At 46.3% G+C, this 17,037-nt stretch overlaps 1 protein-coding gene across 20 annotated transcripts in view; it reads right to left on the reverse strand.

Annotated features, from left to right (window-relative positions):
• The window catches only part of ADD1 (adducin 1), a 573,879-nt gene that overhangs the window by 26,031 nt on the left and 530,811 nt on the right, over positions 1-17,037 (reverse strand). For all 20 annotated transcript variants that reach the window (XM_085642521.1, XM_085642512.1, XM_085642520.1 and 17 more), the window contains one exon: positions 12,201-12,357. In XM_085642521.1, the coding sequence (XP_085498647.1) occupies positions 12,201-12,357 (157 nt within the window). The remainder of the gene's footprint in view (positions 1-12,200; positions 12,358-17,037) is intronic.

Genomic DNA, 17,037 nt, shown 5'->3' on the forward strand with positions numbered 1-17,037 from the left:
TGGCTCTCAGTGGATACTAGGATCAATTTCTAGGCACTTGGAATTATCCATAAGGCTTGCTGGAGCCACCAAGGATGCACCATGGCTACATAAACTGACCCAACACTATACTCGTACAAATAACCTTCACTTCAGAACAAATGATCCTCAAATATCTATTCAAGTGGCTGAAAAACAGCAGCCAGTCTTTGGGTGTACTGGGTCCTAAACTGTGTAATATCCTGGGCCCTAAACTGTGTAATATACTAGGCCCTAAACTGTGTAATATCCTGGTCCCTCAAGTCAGAGTTGAACCAAACTACCTCAGAGTCAGAAAACGTCTAGAAATGACACTCTATACACAATCACTTGTCTGAATCTAGCCTTGTTGGTTTTGCATTCATTAGATGAAGGGCTGTTTCCCATCATCCTGCCAGACTCAGATGGCCACCGTCTATTACACACTTCTAAGCTATACTTTGTCATTTTGTGATACAGACATCTGTACACACTTCCTTCAGAGCTTTACAAAACACCCAAATAAATACATATGCTAACTGGGGAGGAAAAAATGGAATCCCAGACTGCAATGCTCAAGGACCTGAATCTGATTCAAAAGTAGATGGGTAGGACATCCAAGCTAAGACTAATCCAGGGTACTCATCAGTATCATCATGGTCTGATAATGAGAACTAAGCATATTTAGCCAATGAAGCAAAGTACTAAAAATCCCGTGAATCTACAAAAACAAAAAATCATCTTATAAGAAGTTTTCAACTCTTTTTTTTTTAAAACCCTTATCAAACATCTCACCAAAATTACAGCATTAAGAGCGGTGACATCGCAAGTGTCACTGGGGACAGCACAGCAGTTGACTTTTGATCTCAATGACTCAACTCAAGTTTTGAATATTGAAATATCACAGTCTTTGACACTGTTGTATCACAAAAAGTGACAAACACTTCCTGCGATTTAAACACAGTACAAAAATAATGGAAAATCAAATAACTAAAATGCTAGAAACACAAGGTCACAATTCTAGCCACTGGACACGCCTTACCGATGAGCCAGTAAGTCATAAGTAGATGACTTTTCATGAGTTCTCTGTTGGTTCCTGTGGGTGCTGAGCAGCGCACATAAGTATAATATGGGTGCTAGAAAATGAGGAGACTGCTAAGAATTTCAGAAGCATTGGGATAGTTGAGAAAGCAAAGATCTAAGTCCACCCTCTAAAAGACGCAAACACTGATAACCATTTCATATTTGCTGGAAGTCAGTGCGTGTGTGTGTGTGTGTGTGTGTGTGTTAGAAACAGACATTTTCGACCTCCCATTGCCAAAACCCATGCATGAAACATTTTGGGGATGCCAGTTCATATGTGAAAAGTGGAAAACATGTCAGTGTTTGCATTTTGAATGTTATTTCATTAATATTCAAGTGTGAGTGTTTCTGTTAGCATGTGTGATCCAATTACTCCCCAAGACCCATCACCTACAGATCAGCTCTCTGACATGTACATAAACATCAGTGTTGTAATCGCCTACTTGGTACGTTCCTTTCCCCCCCCTCCTTCCTCCTCCCTTGGTTCTTCCCTCTCCCTGTCACCAACATTCCATTGCACCCTTCCTCTGACTAGGCTGGATCCTGTGGTGGTGTATGACCATTAAAGAAGAGTTCTTACTTACCTGCCTTCTGGTCATCTTTATAACACTGGCGAAGTCTTGCTGTGTGGGGACGGCTCACCATCACCCCCAATTCTTCAATTCCAGCTCTCCTGTGTCGGCGGTCGTGAGTACCTGGGAGGCTCCGCTGTTTCTAAATTCTTCAAAGTAAGACTGTCACTGTGCTGATTATAGAGGCGTTTTATCCCTTCAATTTCGCAAGTGTGCTTCTGCCTGCATGTGGCTGAGAGAAGGAGGGAGTTTGCCACTTTTGCTTCGCCTCCGTGACCTTGTGACACTTGCTCTGTGTGTGGGCCTCTTAGCGCTGCCTTTCCTGTCCTGCCGTGGCTCCGTCTGTGAAGGGTATGATTTTGACTGTGTGATTAGTCGGGTTTCCCCCTGCTTCTGCGGACGTAAGGAGTGTTTCAGCCGCCTTCGTTGCAATTCGCCTCATTTGGAGTCAATTCCCTGCTTTTGGCCATCAAGCGCTACCGCACCTGTTACCACAGCGCCTGCCTGAGGGTGCGACGGGGTTGGCTTTCAGTACTGCTTGGACCTCAGCAACGCTGTATTGGCTGTGGTTTGAAGCACCTTCAACATAGCTTCTGTTTCTTCGCCTTTGTCATAGCCGTGTGCGGCAGCCTCTGTGTTTTCTTCAAGTGAGGCATTTCTGACCGGATTCCTGACGGCATCCGAGCATTCCTTCTCGCGCGCTCGCAACTGATCCGTCATAATTGACACTCCTCAGCTGAGGTGAATGGGGGTGCGTTTCTAACTTCATCCACCAGGTGGCAGCGTGGCTCTTCTTAACGATCCGGTTGTGGGGAAAATACAGCAATTTCTTCATCTTAAGGGCTCCAGAGAAATTCTCCACATATCCAGGATATAGCTGTGTAAATCCTGCTTTGTAATGTGTTTTCTTCGTTTTCGCTGATGGGCACAGCTTGTGGAATCTTCTGCCTGTCATTTCACGCTGACAGGCACAGCTGCACATAGTTTTTGTCACTGATGGGCACAGTTATCACTGTTGTCGCGCTTGTCTGCTCACGCTGACCAGCTCAGTTTCCCTTTGCTAACATTCTCAGTCACACGTTCTGTTGTTCCTCCTGTGTGGTGTTGTTCGCCAGAGTATTGTAGTGTATTTTGGTTATTCAATTGTATTTTCATGACTGTCCAAACTGGTACCTTTGCTAATTTTCTGTACTGCTCCATCATATATTGAAATGTACATTGACTTTTGGGGTGGGGTGTAAAACAATTTTGAGTATATTGGGTTTTCTCCTCTTCATTTTCCAACGTTGTTCATTGTTTTGTTTTGCTGTATTTTACCTCCTCCCTCATAGTTATTGTAAATTATGGCAGCTGCTAATATGTCGCAGCCCCCACCTTTCCTTAACGAGGCAGGAGAACCTATTCTGCCTTGGAAACAATGGTTTGGGTTACTGGAGTCCTATCTTATTGCTATTGGAGGGGAGAAGTTTTCCCATTTACGCAAGTTACACACCCTGCTACACAATTTGGGCGTGGAGGGACGCAAGGTCTATGATGACATTTCGACTAATGCAGAAGGGGGAAGTGATAGTGATGACGATGAAAATGTGTATATTGTGGCAGTAAACAAACTAGAAAAGCATTTCAGTAAAAGGATAAACGTAGTGTTAGAGAGACATAAATTCTTCTCAAGAACACAGGGAAAAAATGAGAAGGTTAAACCATTTATTGCAGCCTTAAAGGGTCTAGCGAACACATGTGAGTTTGAGTCCCTTCAGGATTCCCTGATTAGAGACCAGTTGGTCAGGTGCACCAACAATCACAAGATTCAGGAGAGGCTCCTGGTGGCCAATCCCAACCTCAAGGAAGCCATTGATATAGCAGTAGGGATTGAGCACACGGCAGATTGTATGGTTGAAATGAAAGGCGAAGGGGGCAAAACCATGGAGGTCAATGCCATAAGCAAAGATCACAAAAGTAAGATAGCTAACACCCCACTTCAGGGAAATAAATTCAAGTGTTATAGGTGTGGGAGCCCTACACACTTAGCCAATAACCCGATTTGCCAAGCACGTTCTGTTGTCTGCCACAAATGTGGGAAAAAAGGACATTTGTCCAGGGTATGTCATGATCAGCGCTCTAAAGCGGTGTTGGAGATTGAGCCACAATTATTTCCTGATCCCAAGTTAATTTTTCAACTTAAAGACAAAAACAATACCGATAAATTCCCATCTTGCAACATTACCCTGGATAACAAAACCCTAACGGTCTTTGCTGATTCATGTTCCCCTTACACCCTGGTTGATGCCACCATATTTTCTCAACTGTTTCCCTCATGGGAAGAAACGGTACAACCTCCGGACATACAACCAGGAGGCTACAATGGGGACCCCATACCCCTATTAGGCATGACCACTAAGGAAATAGGGTTCAAAGGAAGGAACACGGTGGGCAAGATATACATTACCCAGAAGGGGTCCAACTTGTTGGGATGGAAACACCAGAGGGAACTCGGGATTAAGTTAGACCCCAACAGTCCTGACCAAGTCCTCTTAGTGGATCCCTCGGTGGGAGGGATGGATGTTTGCAATGATTTCCCCAAAGTATTTTCTGATGACCTAGGATTACTCAAGAATTATCAGCATTCCATCAAATTGAAATCCAATGCCAAACCGGTAGCACACAAAGCCAGACCCATACCACATTTAATGCACGTGCCTCTTCAAAATGAGCTAGACAGATTGCTGTCGTTGGGGGTGATCGAACCCATAGAGTGTTCACAGTGGTTGGCCCCCATTGTTCTTACCACCAAGGCTACCAGTAAGGACACCAGGCTCTGTGTGGACCTCAGGGACCTTAACCAAAACATATGGGTAGACAGGCACCCCCTTCCACGTATTCATGAGGTGCTTACCCTCATTAATGGTGCGAGTTGTTTCAGCGTTCTCGACTTATCCTCTGCCTATCACCAGGTGGAGCTTCATCCCAACTCACGGCATCTCACCTCCTTTGTGACACCCCTAGGAGCCTTCCAATTCCGTCGCATGCCTTTTGGGTTGGCTTCTGCTGCGGCCGCCTTCCAGAGGATCATGCAGCATGTCTTGAAAGACCTTCCCAGAACACTCTGTTTTAAAGATGACATATTAATCTACGGGAAGGACTTAAACGAGCATAACGTCACCCTCAGGATGGTCTTGTCCAACTTGGAAAGATCAGGGCTCACTCTAAAAAAGGAGAAATGTCGTATAGGGGTGGGATCGGTTGAGTATCTAGGACACACCTTCTCTCAAGATGGGATCAAACCCAAAATAGACCTAGTTAAGGCGATTAGGGACACTGAGGCCCCCTAAAGGTGTTCAAGACCTTAAATCATTTTTGGGCCTTTCCGAATACTATTCAAAATTTGTGAGGAACTATTCCTCAATAGTGGAACCTTTACGTAACTTACTCAAATCCAGAACCTTGTATGTGTGGTCCGATGCCTGTCAGAAGGCCTTTGATCTTGTCAAAGAAAGCATAATTTCTGCACCATCCCTGGGTAGGTTTGACCCGAACAAAACCACAATCCTTTGCACTGATGCAAGCAATAAAGGGTTGGGGGCCAGTCTCACCCAAATGGGGGAAGGCAAGGAACACATTGTGGCCTTTGCATCTCGAGCTCTTAAGGGGGCAGAAATCAACTACTCAGTGGTGGAGAAAGAAGCACTAGCTTGTTTCTGGGCGATTAAACACTTCCGCTTCTTTCTGTGGGGTATCCCTTTTACTGTAAAGACGGACCACAAACCACTGATGTTTGCTTTCACCACCAAAGGGGCTAACAAAACCACTCCCAGAATTGCTAGATGGATTTTGGGACTGGAAGGATACAATTTTTGTGTGAGATATATGCCAGGTCATCAAAACACGGTTGCTGACTTTCTGTCACGGTCTCCCTCAGAGGGAGAAAGTGCTCCTGTTAGCTGTGAATGTGATGATGTGATTTTGCAACTCACATGCCTAAAAAAAGAAGAATGGAATGACAGTATGCAAAATGATGCAGAGATGTGTTCAATTAAAGAGTTCATCAAGAATGGTTGGCCGGAAAACAAGAATGATATTCCTATCAGTTTAAGTAAATTCTGGGATGTCAGAGTAGAACTCAATATACAAGGCAATGTGGTTTGCAGAGGGGAGAAAGTGATTCCACCGGAGAACCTGAGAGAAAAGATTGTGGGGCTTGCGCATGCAGGACACTTAGGGCGAAGCCTAACCAAGAATAAAATCAGACTGGAATATTGGTGGCCAGGTATGGACGCCATGACGGAACAGGTGGTGAGAAATTGTGTAGACTGTAGCCGGAGTGACAAAACTCACCAGACCCGCAAGCCCCCCCTGTCGCCTGTCGAAGTGCCTAATCGACCATGGTCAAAGTTAGCCTTGGACATCATGGGTCCCCTCAATCTAAGAACATTAAAGGAACGGTTCATTCTGGTGCTAGTGGACTATCACTCAAGGTGGTTGGTCTACAAATGTGTCCAGCAGATAGACACAAGAGTCCTCATACAATTCTTAGAAAGTGTGTTCTTTGAGGAAGGGTTACCTGATACCCTTATAACAGACAATGGAGTACAGTTCACTTCGGACAAGATGAAAGAATTTCTGTATCACCGGGGCATCACTCACCTCAAATCTGCTTTGTACTGTCCCCGTGCAAACGGGTTAGTGGAAAGGATCAACCGGTTGTTCAAAGAGTGTTTGCAGAGAGCAGAAGTAATGGGGACACCAGCAAATTCAGCGTTAGTGGAAACAGTATGGGCCTATCGCACTTCTCCAAACAGTGTGACTGGGGTTTCTCCGTTCACCTCTCTCAAAGGAAGGATCCCGAAGACCAAATTAACTCCACCGGTAGGGCCAAGGAAGGACGCCGGTGTAGTAAACAGAGGTGAAATCTCAAGGAAAGTGGAGGAACACCAAGCTAAATACAAAGTCAGGTATGACCAGACCAAACATGTAAAAACACAAATGTTCAAAGAAGGTGATTGGGTCCGGGTGGATTTACCTAAAGCACGCAGGAAAGAAGCGTCAAGATTTTCGGATCCTTACAAAATAACTAGTGTGGGTAGGAATGTAGTCCATCTCGACAATGGCCAAACATGGAGCATGGACAGAATCATTCCTCATGGACAAGGGGGTGACTTGGACAACGGAAGTGACCCGGAGACAGAGTTGCAAACCCTCAGTCACAGAAGGTCTATGAGAGCAAGGAGCTCACCTGTATGGACCAGAGACTACTGTGTTAAATGAGAATTATTGTCAAATGTTCCTTGTGGTTCCTTACCTAGCTTTGTTGTTCTACTGCTTACATTGTTCTGCAGTGACCTTTCGCTGCTTGTTAAATCTGCTATGTCTCTCTTTGCCCTATGCAGGGAGGTGTGTTGTAATCGCCTACTTGGTACGTTCCTTCCCCCCCCCTCCTTCCTCCTCCCTTGGTTCTTCCCTCTCCCTGTCACCAACATTCCATTGCACCCTTCCTCTGACTAGGCTGGATCCTGTGGTGGTGTATGACCATTAAAGAAGAGTTCTTACTTACCTGCCTTCTGGTCATCTTTATAACAATCAGCATGAAGTGTTTTAGATGCTATATGGTGGGCTCTAGAGAGGGGTATGTGATTGCTTGTATGGGCATGCATGCATGTATGTTTATTTGAGCGTCAGGAACTTTGCCCATTCCTCCACACAATCTTATTTCACTAGTGCTTTCCCATGCCTTGATTTATTTCTATTTTCATGCTTCCTGATCTGCCATGCTTTCTTCTTTCATGTTGATATAACCACTGTTCAAATGTTATTTATTATCTTTTACCATGTCTCTGCCTCCGATCCACCAAGGCATTTCTAATAATGTATCTATTTACATCTCTTTCATCTCTTTTCCTTTCTGGTTGCGATCCTTCTCCACTCTGTGTTCTGGATTTCACATATATCACCTGTACAAGCTCCTCTCCTTTTTCGGCCTCTCTAAATCCTACGGTATTCAGCAGTGCACTCTTTCTCTCCACTTATGTTATATTATTTTAATTTATTACGCACTCGAATCATCCCCAAAGGGGTATCTCGGCACGAGACTAAGACGACAAGCAGCAGGCAAAAGAAGGCACTCTGTCAAATATGTAGGTCTTAAACGCTTTTCTGAAATGAGTTATTTTTACTGGTGCATAGTTGCAATGGCAGTTTATTCCAAAGATGAGGGGCAAGGAAGGAGAACGATCTGCAGCCTGAGCTGGCCTTTCTAAACCTAGGGACTTTAAGCCAGGCCTTGTCACAAGATCTTAAAAGTCTGGGAGGGGTGTAAAACAAACGTTTAGAGGTTAAATATGTGGGCCCTTGTCAATGGAGGGCGTTGTGGGTTAAACAATAGATCTTGAAATTAATTCCATTTCTCATCGGTAGCCAGTGTAGAGACTGAAGAGGGGCGGTTGCCGTGCCAGGGGGGAGTTTACATACAAGAGGTGCGGCGATGTTCTGAACTACCTTAAGTTTAGAGAGCAGCTTCTCATTTATGGAGGCCAAAAGTGAATAACTATAATACAGACAGCTGATGACCGGCGCCGGGAAAAGTGTTTTTTTTGTGGAGAGTGGTAGTAAAGGAAAGACTTCAGAAAACGCAGCATATGAAAGCAAGAACCTGTAATAACTGATGTTTATTCTGTCATAGAAAGGGATTGGTCCAGGCGGACTCACAGGTTTTTTACCACTAATTTGGGTGCTGGGGCCAAATCCAGTTCTGATGGCCACCAGGCAGGTGACCAAAGAACATCTGCCTAACCAGCATTACCGTCGCAAAACACATCACTGGGGTCCTTTGCTCTTATTTTCTCTGGTCTGTGTATCTAATGCAGTTGTCAGTAGCCCACTTGATTTAATTCCTCTCCCTGTGATGGTAATTTTAGGCACGCGCCAGGAATGGAAAGTGTGCTAACTGATGAGGAAAGTTATTGAGTACCCTTAAATTGATCCATGACCACAGACCAGGGAGAGCACTTGTGACACTCTTATTAGCCAAATATAAAATACATTATTGGCCCGCACACACGCACATTTCTACTAACAACATCACTGAGCTTTTTAAACAAAGACACTATGTATATGTCATTGGGAGATTCAAGTAACACAATATTCATTGCTAGAACTCATAAGTGCTGTTTCCGCCCTCTTAATCATGTTTTCTATTTAGTTGTTTTTCAACAAGTGATCATTTAAGACCTCACTCTGCTGAAAACAATTGGTGGTGACAATCTAATACACAAGGCAATTTGTCCTACTTAAGGTTTCAAGTTTAATAGAGTCTTTAACAGCTGTAAGTTCTCAATCCAGGGTCCCTAGCTGTGGAACTCACTTCCCCAATTATATTCAATCTACCTGTTCTTTAGTAGCTTTTCCATCATGCATTAGAAACCTTGCTTTTTCAATCTACTTACCCACTGAACGCAAGTAGCAGCTTTGTAAGCTTCTTTTCTAGCCTAGCATCAAGAAGCCAAATATGGTGAACATTCACTGATAAGGACTAAATAACTTAACTGTTTGACCTGGCATCCTTGCCATGGTTTCCTCTGACTTTTTGCCTTCAGACTTCCAGTTTTTCCTGAATTTGTTTTTGCTGTCCTTATGATTCTGTGCACTTTACCACTGCTGACCAATGCGCGCTGGTGATCTTTCTCTGCCTTCAGACTTCCAGTTTTTCCTGAATTTGTTTTTGCTGTCCTTATGATTCTGTGCACTTTACCACTGCTGACCAATGCGCGCTGGTGATCTTTCTCTATAAAAACGTGGTAACACTAACTTATCCACAAATGGCATTTATAATTTAATGATAAATCCCTAGTAAAGCGCACTACATGTGCCAAGGGCCTGTAAATTAGATGCTACTAGTGGCCGGCAGCACTGGTTGTGCCACCCACTTAAGTATCCCTTTAAAAATGTCCCAGGGCTGCCACTGCAGAGCCTGTGTGTGCAATTTTAAACTGCCATGCCAACCTGACAGGTTAAATCTCCTGCCGGACCCAAACTTTCCTTTTTAATAAATATAAGTCACACCCCTAGGGTAGGCCCTGAACAGCCCAGAGTGCAGGCTGTAATGTACTTGTCCTGGTAGTGAGAAACTCTTTAATTAGTTTTTCACTACTGCAAGGCCTGTCTCTTTCACTGGATAACATTGGAGTTACCTTATTACATATTGTAATTTTAATCTCCAATTGGGAAGAAAGAAGACCCCCAAGTTTGGTATTCCTGGAATCAAAATTTAAAATCATAACTTATGTTGAAGTCGGATTTTAAATTGCAATTCTAAAAATGCCACATTTAGAAGCATTTTCTTGCTTTAGCCATTTGGTGCCTGCTGTCCGGCTCCGATCACTTGTCTGGGGTGTTGACAGCTGCGCTTTGTATGTTCCCCTAGACAATGGGAGCTTAGGTGTGACCTAATGGGCTATCCTGACAGGGTGGGAGGGAGGAACTAGACCCAGCATCACTTACACCTGAGTAGGCTGTGCCCTGTACCCACTCAAAGGGCTGCATGCCCTCTCTATAGTGAGTCTGGAGACAGGGCAGGAAGCATCTGTGCACTTCAAAGGCATCTCTTTGAAGTCTCCCCTACTTCAAAGGCACCACTTGGTATAAGAACTGAACCTCAGATACCATCACTTCAATACACTTCTGGACCTACATATACTCTGCCAAGACAACTGCTGTGCTGCTGCTGCTGAAAAGATGGTTATCCTGCTGGCCTCCTGCTTTGCTGTGCTGACCTGGTGCCCTCCTTGCCTGGGTGAGAAGAACTGGACCTGCATCCCTTGAAACCAGAGTGACTCCAAGGGCGAGTTGGCTGGCCTCATGATCTAAAGTCTCAAGGACATAAAAGACTTCCAAATTACCTGCTTCTGCACCTGGACTCTGCCATCTATGAGTCTGCCCTACCAAGTGGCGCCACCCCAGTCCTGGACCCTTGGAAAGGGGGGGATAATGTGATGCTTCAGCAGAACCAATGCATCACCGTTGTTGAGGAGTTCAGAGTTGGCGCATTGCCACCGCTGTGTGGTTAGCACTGACACATCGCTGCTGTTGCACGGATCCAAACTGATGCATAGCTGCGTGGATTGGAGTCGACGCATCGCCTTCGGAACCACCACTATGCGATGCTTCTTCCCGGCGCAAGGTTGTCGCATCCACGTCAAGAGCAGTCTCGACGGCGCTGCAGAGAACTCTACATCGCAGGCCCGACGCTCATCGGATCCGACGCACCATTCCTGCTGCACTTTCGGAGCTGACGCATCATCGCTGCTGCACTCCTCAGAGCAGACACATTGCCTCATCTTCACCCTGCATCCCCGCTGTCGACAGGACCCTCGACATATCCTGGACTAAGGTACTTTTGTTCAGCAGGCCAAGGCTGGTCCCTATAACCGGCCCATGCTCCATCGCATTCTACCTGAACTTTTTACTTTATCCCCGGTCCAGCGTGACCAGATATCCCAAATAAGCAATTATTGCTCTAAGCGCTTTTTATCAAATCATTATCTCAAGTTCTACTTATTGGATTTTTGTTATTTTAGTCTCGTTTTATTTATTAAAATATTCTTTATTTTACTGAACTGGTGTGGAGTCTTTTTTGTGGTGGTTTCACTGTTTTTTCTGTTCGAAGTGTTGCACAAAAACTTAACACATTGCCTTCAAGTTGAGCCTGACTGCTCTGTGCTAAACTGCCAGAGAGTGAGCACAGGTTAAATTAGGGGACTGCTGGTGCTCAAAACCAAACAACCAGGAACCCAAATTCTAACAGCAACATTTGGGGGAGATACGAAGTTGCTGAGCTGGCAACTTGTGCAAATGGATTTTAATGTAAACTATTTGCATTACTGAAGGCTACAGAAAGTAATCAGAAAAATGTAATCAGTTTCTAGGACAAAACACAATTAATAGAATTCCATGAGAAGGCAAATCTACATTCTGAAACTGTATCAGTGCCAAATATGAGAACAAAGTGGAAAGAAACTGTAAAAATGCCTTTGCTTTTTACAGTTTACAGATTTTGAGATGTGGAAGTAGGAATCTCTTTGCCCCTACTTTTAGAAAGGCAGATTGAAACAGATTTTTAGGTGGGGGAAAATATATTCTGCTATGAAAGCCAGGAATATGGTACTACTGAATGTGTATTACTTGCCTTTACAAATATACATAACTACCTATAAATACATTTGAGTTAAAGGACTTTTTAAGGATCTGAAAGTAGTTATTAAACGTTCAAAATATGGGCCACAGGTAGGAACTGTTAGGTGAAAAATACAGTTTGATTATTTACTAAAAACATTGGAAATAGACACAACTGCGGTCTATATTCATAAAGCCCCTTATAATAATGGCTGTCTCAAGGTATTATAACATTTATGAGATTAGCAGTAATTTATAGTTGCTGCTTTTCAGGACCACACAGGTATACTTTTAGAGAGCATGGCATGATTAGAAATTAGAACACTGGTAGCACACCAAACAATGGTGTTACCTTATAGACATTCAAGGAAAACAAAATATACATACCTTCAGAATCCTTCTGTTTGCGTTCTACTTCTTTTCGATACTCATCTAGCTCTTGATCTGTGAATTTGTTGAAGGGGTTGGGTCCTGTTGTGCTAATTATTACTCTTGGCTGATATTCCTTTTCGATGATTGCTTTGGATGCAGTCACCAATTCTCCCTGATGAAGAAATTAAAGAGAAATTTCCTGCTAAAAATGCACAAATCTAATGTTTAAATAACATTCATTTATATCAGGACAATAAATAAAGTAACTAACTGATTCACATACATGTACAGTTATTGTCCAGTTACAAGCAAAGTATCATCGTTTCATCCATAAACCCAGTCCCAATAGCCTTTGGAGAGGACTGCAAAACACTTTGCATAAGCAGCAAATAACGAGATAAAAAGGGAATGGGGTAAGCTGATCGTGGGAATGGTAAATGTTAGAAATGGGATTTCTGGTTGGCTAAGGCTTGCGCCAAAGCCAGGCAGAAATCGCCACTCTAGTCAAGGCAAGGGAGTTACACACTGATGATAACCCCTGCTCACCCCCTTGGTAGCTTCGCACAAGCAGTCAGGCTTGTCCCAGAGACAATGTGTAAAGCGTTTACGCAACACACACACACAGCAGCAACACACTAGGCACACCACAAAAGAAACTCCACACAACGTTATATAAAAAATAGCCTTTGTATTATCATAAAAACATTAGAAACATAATCACACATTTACACTGTGTCAACTGGCACTAGCCAATATTCACAGGGGATTATATACAATACAGGGCCAATCGGACCACTGTCAGAACCATCACAAGTAGTAAAAACTAAAACACAACCAATATCTACCGGTATCATAATGACATCAGCATTATCACATTAGGCATAACTCCAACATTACACATAAATCTCATTACGCATAAATCACATTACACATCAAACACATTATGCATAACTCCTTTGGGCATAAATCAGCGGTGCACCACAGTACACTGACCAGGTGCATACATCGCCTTAGGGCCTTGCGCCCTACCAGTACACCCATCAAGTGCACACAGCACCTTAGCGTAATTACTGAACTGCCTCCCCGGCCAACCAGTCATACACTGGGGCTCCAATGCCCTATGTCCAACAGTTAGGGCGGTAGGATAGGGCTTCTCAAGTAGCCCTCTGGCTGCTAATGCATCTGAAGCAAAGAGCGTAATTCGCTGGGGCAGGAGTGCATCTCACCCCGTCCTCGTTCCTCCCAAAAGAAAGAATGCCCCCTGTTGCGGCTGCCCACGCTCCTGCGGTGCAGCAGAGTACAAAAATGAGCCCTGGCACTAGCTGTGCCACTGAAGCCCCACTCCGGGACTTCTAAAATTAACCTTTGCCCCACGTTGCAGCTGCCTGCTACGGGGGCACAGCTGGGAAGCTCACAGGGGCCCTGCCACGACCCAGGCCTCAAGAGCGCACAAAAGAAATGCTCAAAGGGGAATCCCTCGGTAACGGGACTCTTCTGGGGCGTAACGTGGAGCCCAGTCCACCTGCCCGTTTCAGGGCGGGGGCGGACACCGACAATGTGTCCCGATAATTCCCCACAGGGAGCCCCCACTCATAGGCACTGACAATTCCCCCCTGGGAGCCCTCACTCACTGGGGACTCCGAGGACTCTGCTCCTTTCTTTGGGACTTCGAACGTGGAGCCTGCGAGGCTCTGGTAGTCCTAGGCTGCAGTTGGCACTTCCTGGGTCCACGCGAAGGCAGGGTAGGCTCCCTCCTTGACCTAGGCTCTTCCGTCTCCTGTACTTGCGGGGCTCTCACGGGCACGGGAGCTCCGCCTACCCACCGTCACACTTCCTGCCTCATTTCTGTCCCTGCCCACAGTCAGGCACGGCGGCCTGACTTCCGGCTTGGCTGCGGCGGTGAATTTACACGAGCCCACGCTAGGGCTCACCTCAGGGGACACGAACCGGCGAAGTAGGCTCCCGCTCCGGTTCCACAAATATCCAAATGCAGGGTGGGCTCCCGTTCGTAAATAGCATAACGCGGGGTGGGCTCCCACAAGAAGCCAGCAATGCGGGGGAATCCCTACGTTGGGATTCCCTCGAAATCGATCGCAGCTCAGCGCTGCAGGCCAAACATGGAAGCGCTCCTCTCAGCAACAAAGAGCAACGCGGTCTTAGAAATAAAAGCAAAGCGCTCACAGGGTGCTAGCAAGCAGGCAGGCTAAAGAGTCCTTGGTGCTGGGGAGAGCACAGCACAGCGATGCAGGCCAGCATGCAGGGACCCCCAGGAGACAGCATCTGGGTCTTGCAGCGGTTCCTCCTGGCAGAGGGTCCCCTCCAAGTAAACACAAGCACAGCACTCCCTTCATGGGGTCACATCCCCTATATTTATATTAGGCATTCCTTTGTCTGCAGTGTAGGGTTTGGGGTAACCACATGCAACTGATTCAGGGGGGAATTGGAGCACTTTGTTTTGCAAGCTCCTCTTCCCCTTTGTCAGGTGGGGCTCATTGATCAAACGAACCACAGGGGGCGGAGCCAGCATTGTCCAGGCTGGGCACAGACCTATCCAGGGTCACGGGATTACTCCCCCCACAACTCTCAATGCAGATGTCCCATTCAGCCTAGTGCGGACTCACCCTGCCCCTCCTGGAGCCACACACACCTCCCAGCCCCAGTCACTCACAAGCCAGACATCCAATTCACATCAGGCAGGCAGACCCATAGCACACAGAAATGCCAACTTCTAAAACTGACATTTCTAAAATAGTTGTAATAAATCTGCGCACACCATTGCGCAGCATTTATTATCACTATTCCAGATATACCAAACTTGACCACGCTGCGCCTCTCATATCAGGAATTACCACTGAAACCCTTATCAGGGAATTCCCAATGCATTCCTATGGGAGGCCCCCCAATAGTAGTGGGAAATCAAAATGGCTGTTAGTCACTACCAGGACATGTCACACACTTAAGGTACATGTCCTATATTTTACCTACAATGCACCCTGCCCATAGGGCTAGCTAGGGTCTAACTTACGGGTGACTGACATGTAGTAAAAGGGGGGTCACGAACATGGCACGCACTTTAGGTGCCACGTCACAGCGGAAGTAACACTGCGCGCACAGGCCCTGCAATGGCAGAGGCCTGAGATAGGTTTGAAAGGCTACTTTAGTGGGTGGCGGAATCAGCGCTCCGAGCCCACCCGCAGCATTTAATTTACCAGCCCTGGGTATATGAGATACCACTTTACAAGGGACTGACAGGTTAATTAAATAGGCTAAAACAGGTGTAGACCAATCATTAGCATATTTAACACAGAGAGCACAAGCACCTTACACTGGACAGCAGTGCTAAAGTGCCCAGAGTCCTAGAACCACCAACACCATGTCAGAAAAAAGGCTAGAAGAAAGGAAAAAAGTTTAGGGATGACCCTGCAAAAGGGCCCAGTCCAGCAGTAAACTAAGGCAGATTTTGGACAAACTGCTTCAGTTTTAATACCGAGCATTTCCTTAGTCTCATAACCACCTATGTCACATCACAAATTAAAACGCAGAAGATTACTTGCATCACACTGACCAGATTTACTTAAAACTATGCTCCACAACCAGGATGCATAAAATGATAGACAAATTGTAATTCTGCTCTAGAAAAAGCATCAGTCAAGTAAGTAAAATAGAGAACAGTTTTAATATATTTATGTTTTGACCTGAAAAAGCAATGCTTCATAGGTCTAATAATTTTATAAAAGTAGATTACGATTTTGAAACTAGCAACAAGGAAGCAAAAGACGATGAAACAGAACAAAAAAAAAAGTGTTTTGCAAGAGGTTGTATACACAGTGTGACACATGGCCAAAAAGAAACATCTCCTTTAAAATGTGGGTGTTCGTGTCGATATTGTAGAATTTCCATTTGGCTTGACTCAAATAAGGCTCAGAAAGCAAGGCCTGAAGTAACATTAAGAATCAAGGTGAAGAAGCATGGGCTGAAGATGGCCGCGTTGTGAGGGAGCTCCGCCGTCCATCCTCGCCCGCGACTATCCTGACCACTGATCCGCTTCCTCCCTCGACAGATCCCGTGACCGGAATACCGACGGACCCCATCCCGCCGGTTCCGGTGTTCGTAGCTCGTCCAACCGCGGAGAAATCGTCCCCGGAAGCCTCGTCCTTCGCCAGGGCCTGAAGCCGGGACGCACAGTGACGAGCCCAGCCGGGCGGTTGGACACCCGGCGGTGGCGCCGCAACTTGTGGGGCCGGCGAAGGGATCCTTGTCCCGAGCGGCCTGGGCGGCGACTGGGCGGACACACGGCAGCAGCAGCGCTGAGGATTGGGGAGCCGAGACTGGGCTCCGGAGCGGCACCGAAACGCTCTGACCGGGGTGAGGCGGGGCGAGCCGACCGCGAGGGGGAAGATGGCGGCGGCTCGTCCCTAACAAAGGATTACTCCTGTTGTCCCCGCTTCACCGGGACCACTGCTTGCCCTCAGAATTGCCTGGACCTGCACCGGGGCATCCGATCTATGCCCCCACCTGACTGTGGCCCCTGGTGAGACGCCCTTGGCCGGCTTCCCTTTTTCACGGCGGTGGCGCGATAGCACGGCGCACCGCCGCGCTCTATTGTCGCGGCCGCTTTGGCCGCGGGGACCTTCTTGCGAGCCCGGCTCGAGGGCCATTGACCTGCTGGCGGTGTCCGCTCCCCCCTGCCCCGGCCTTTGTCATCCTGAGCTAACGGAGCGGGGAGACTCGGCAGGTTGGTGCGGCTCAGTGCAGCCTGAAACGCTCGGTCCCATACCGTTAGCAGAGACTGTTGTGCTGCCTGCGCCGACTAACTGAATAGGAGGCCCACTCATTTGGGGGGGAGCTCGGC

The sequence above is a fragment of the Triturus cristatus genome, chromosome 2_2, assembly GCF_964204655.1.
Source record: "Triturus cristatus chromosome 2_2, aTriCri1.1, whole genome shotgun sequence".
Classification (NCBI taxonomy): domain Eukaryota; kingdom Metazoa; phylum Chordata; class Amphibia; order Caudata; family Salamandridae; genus Triturus; species Triturus cristatus.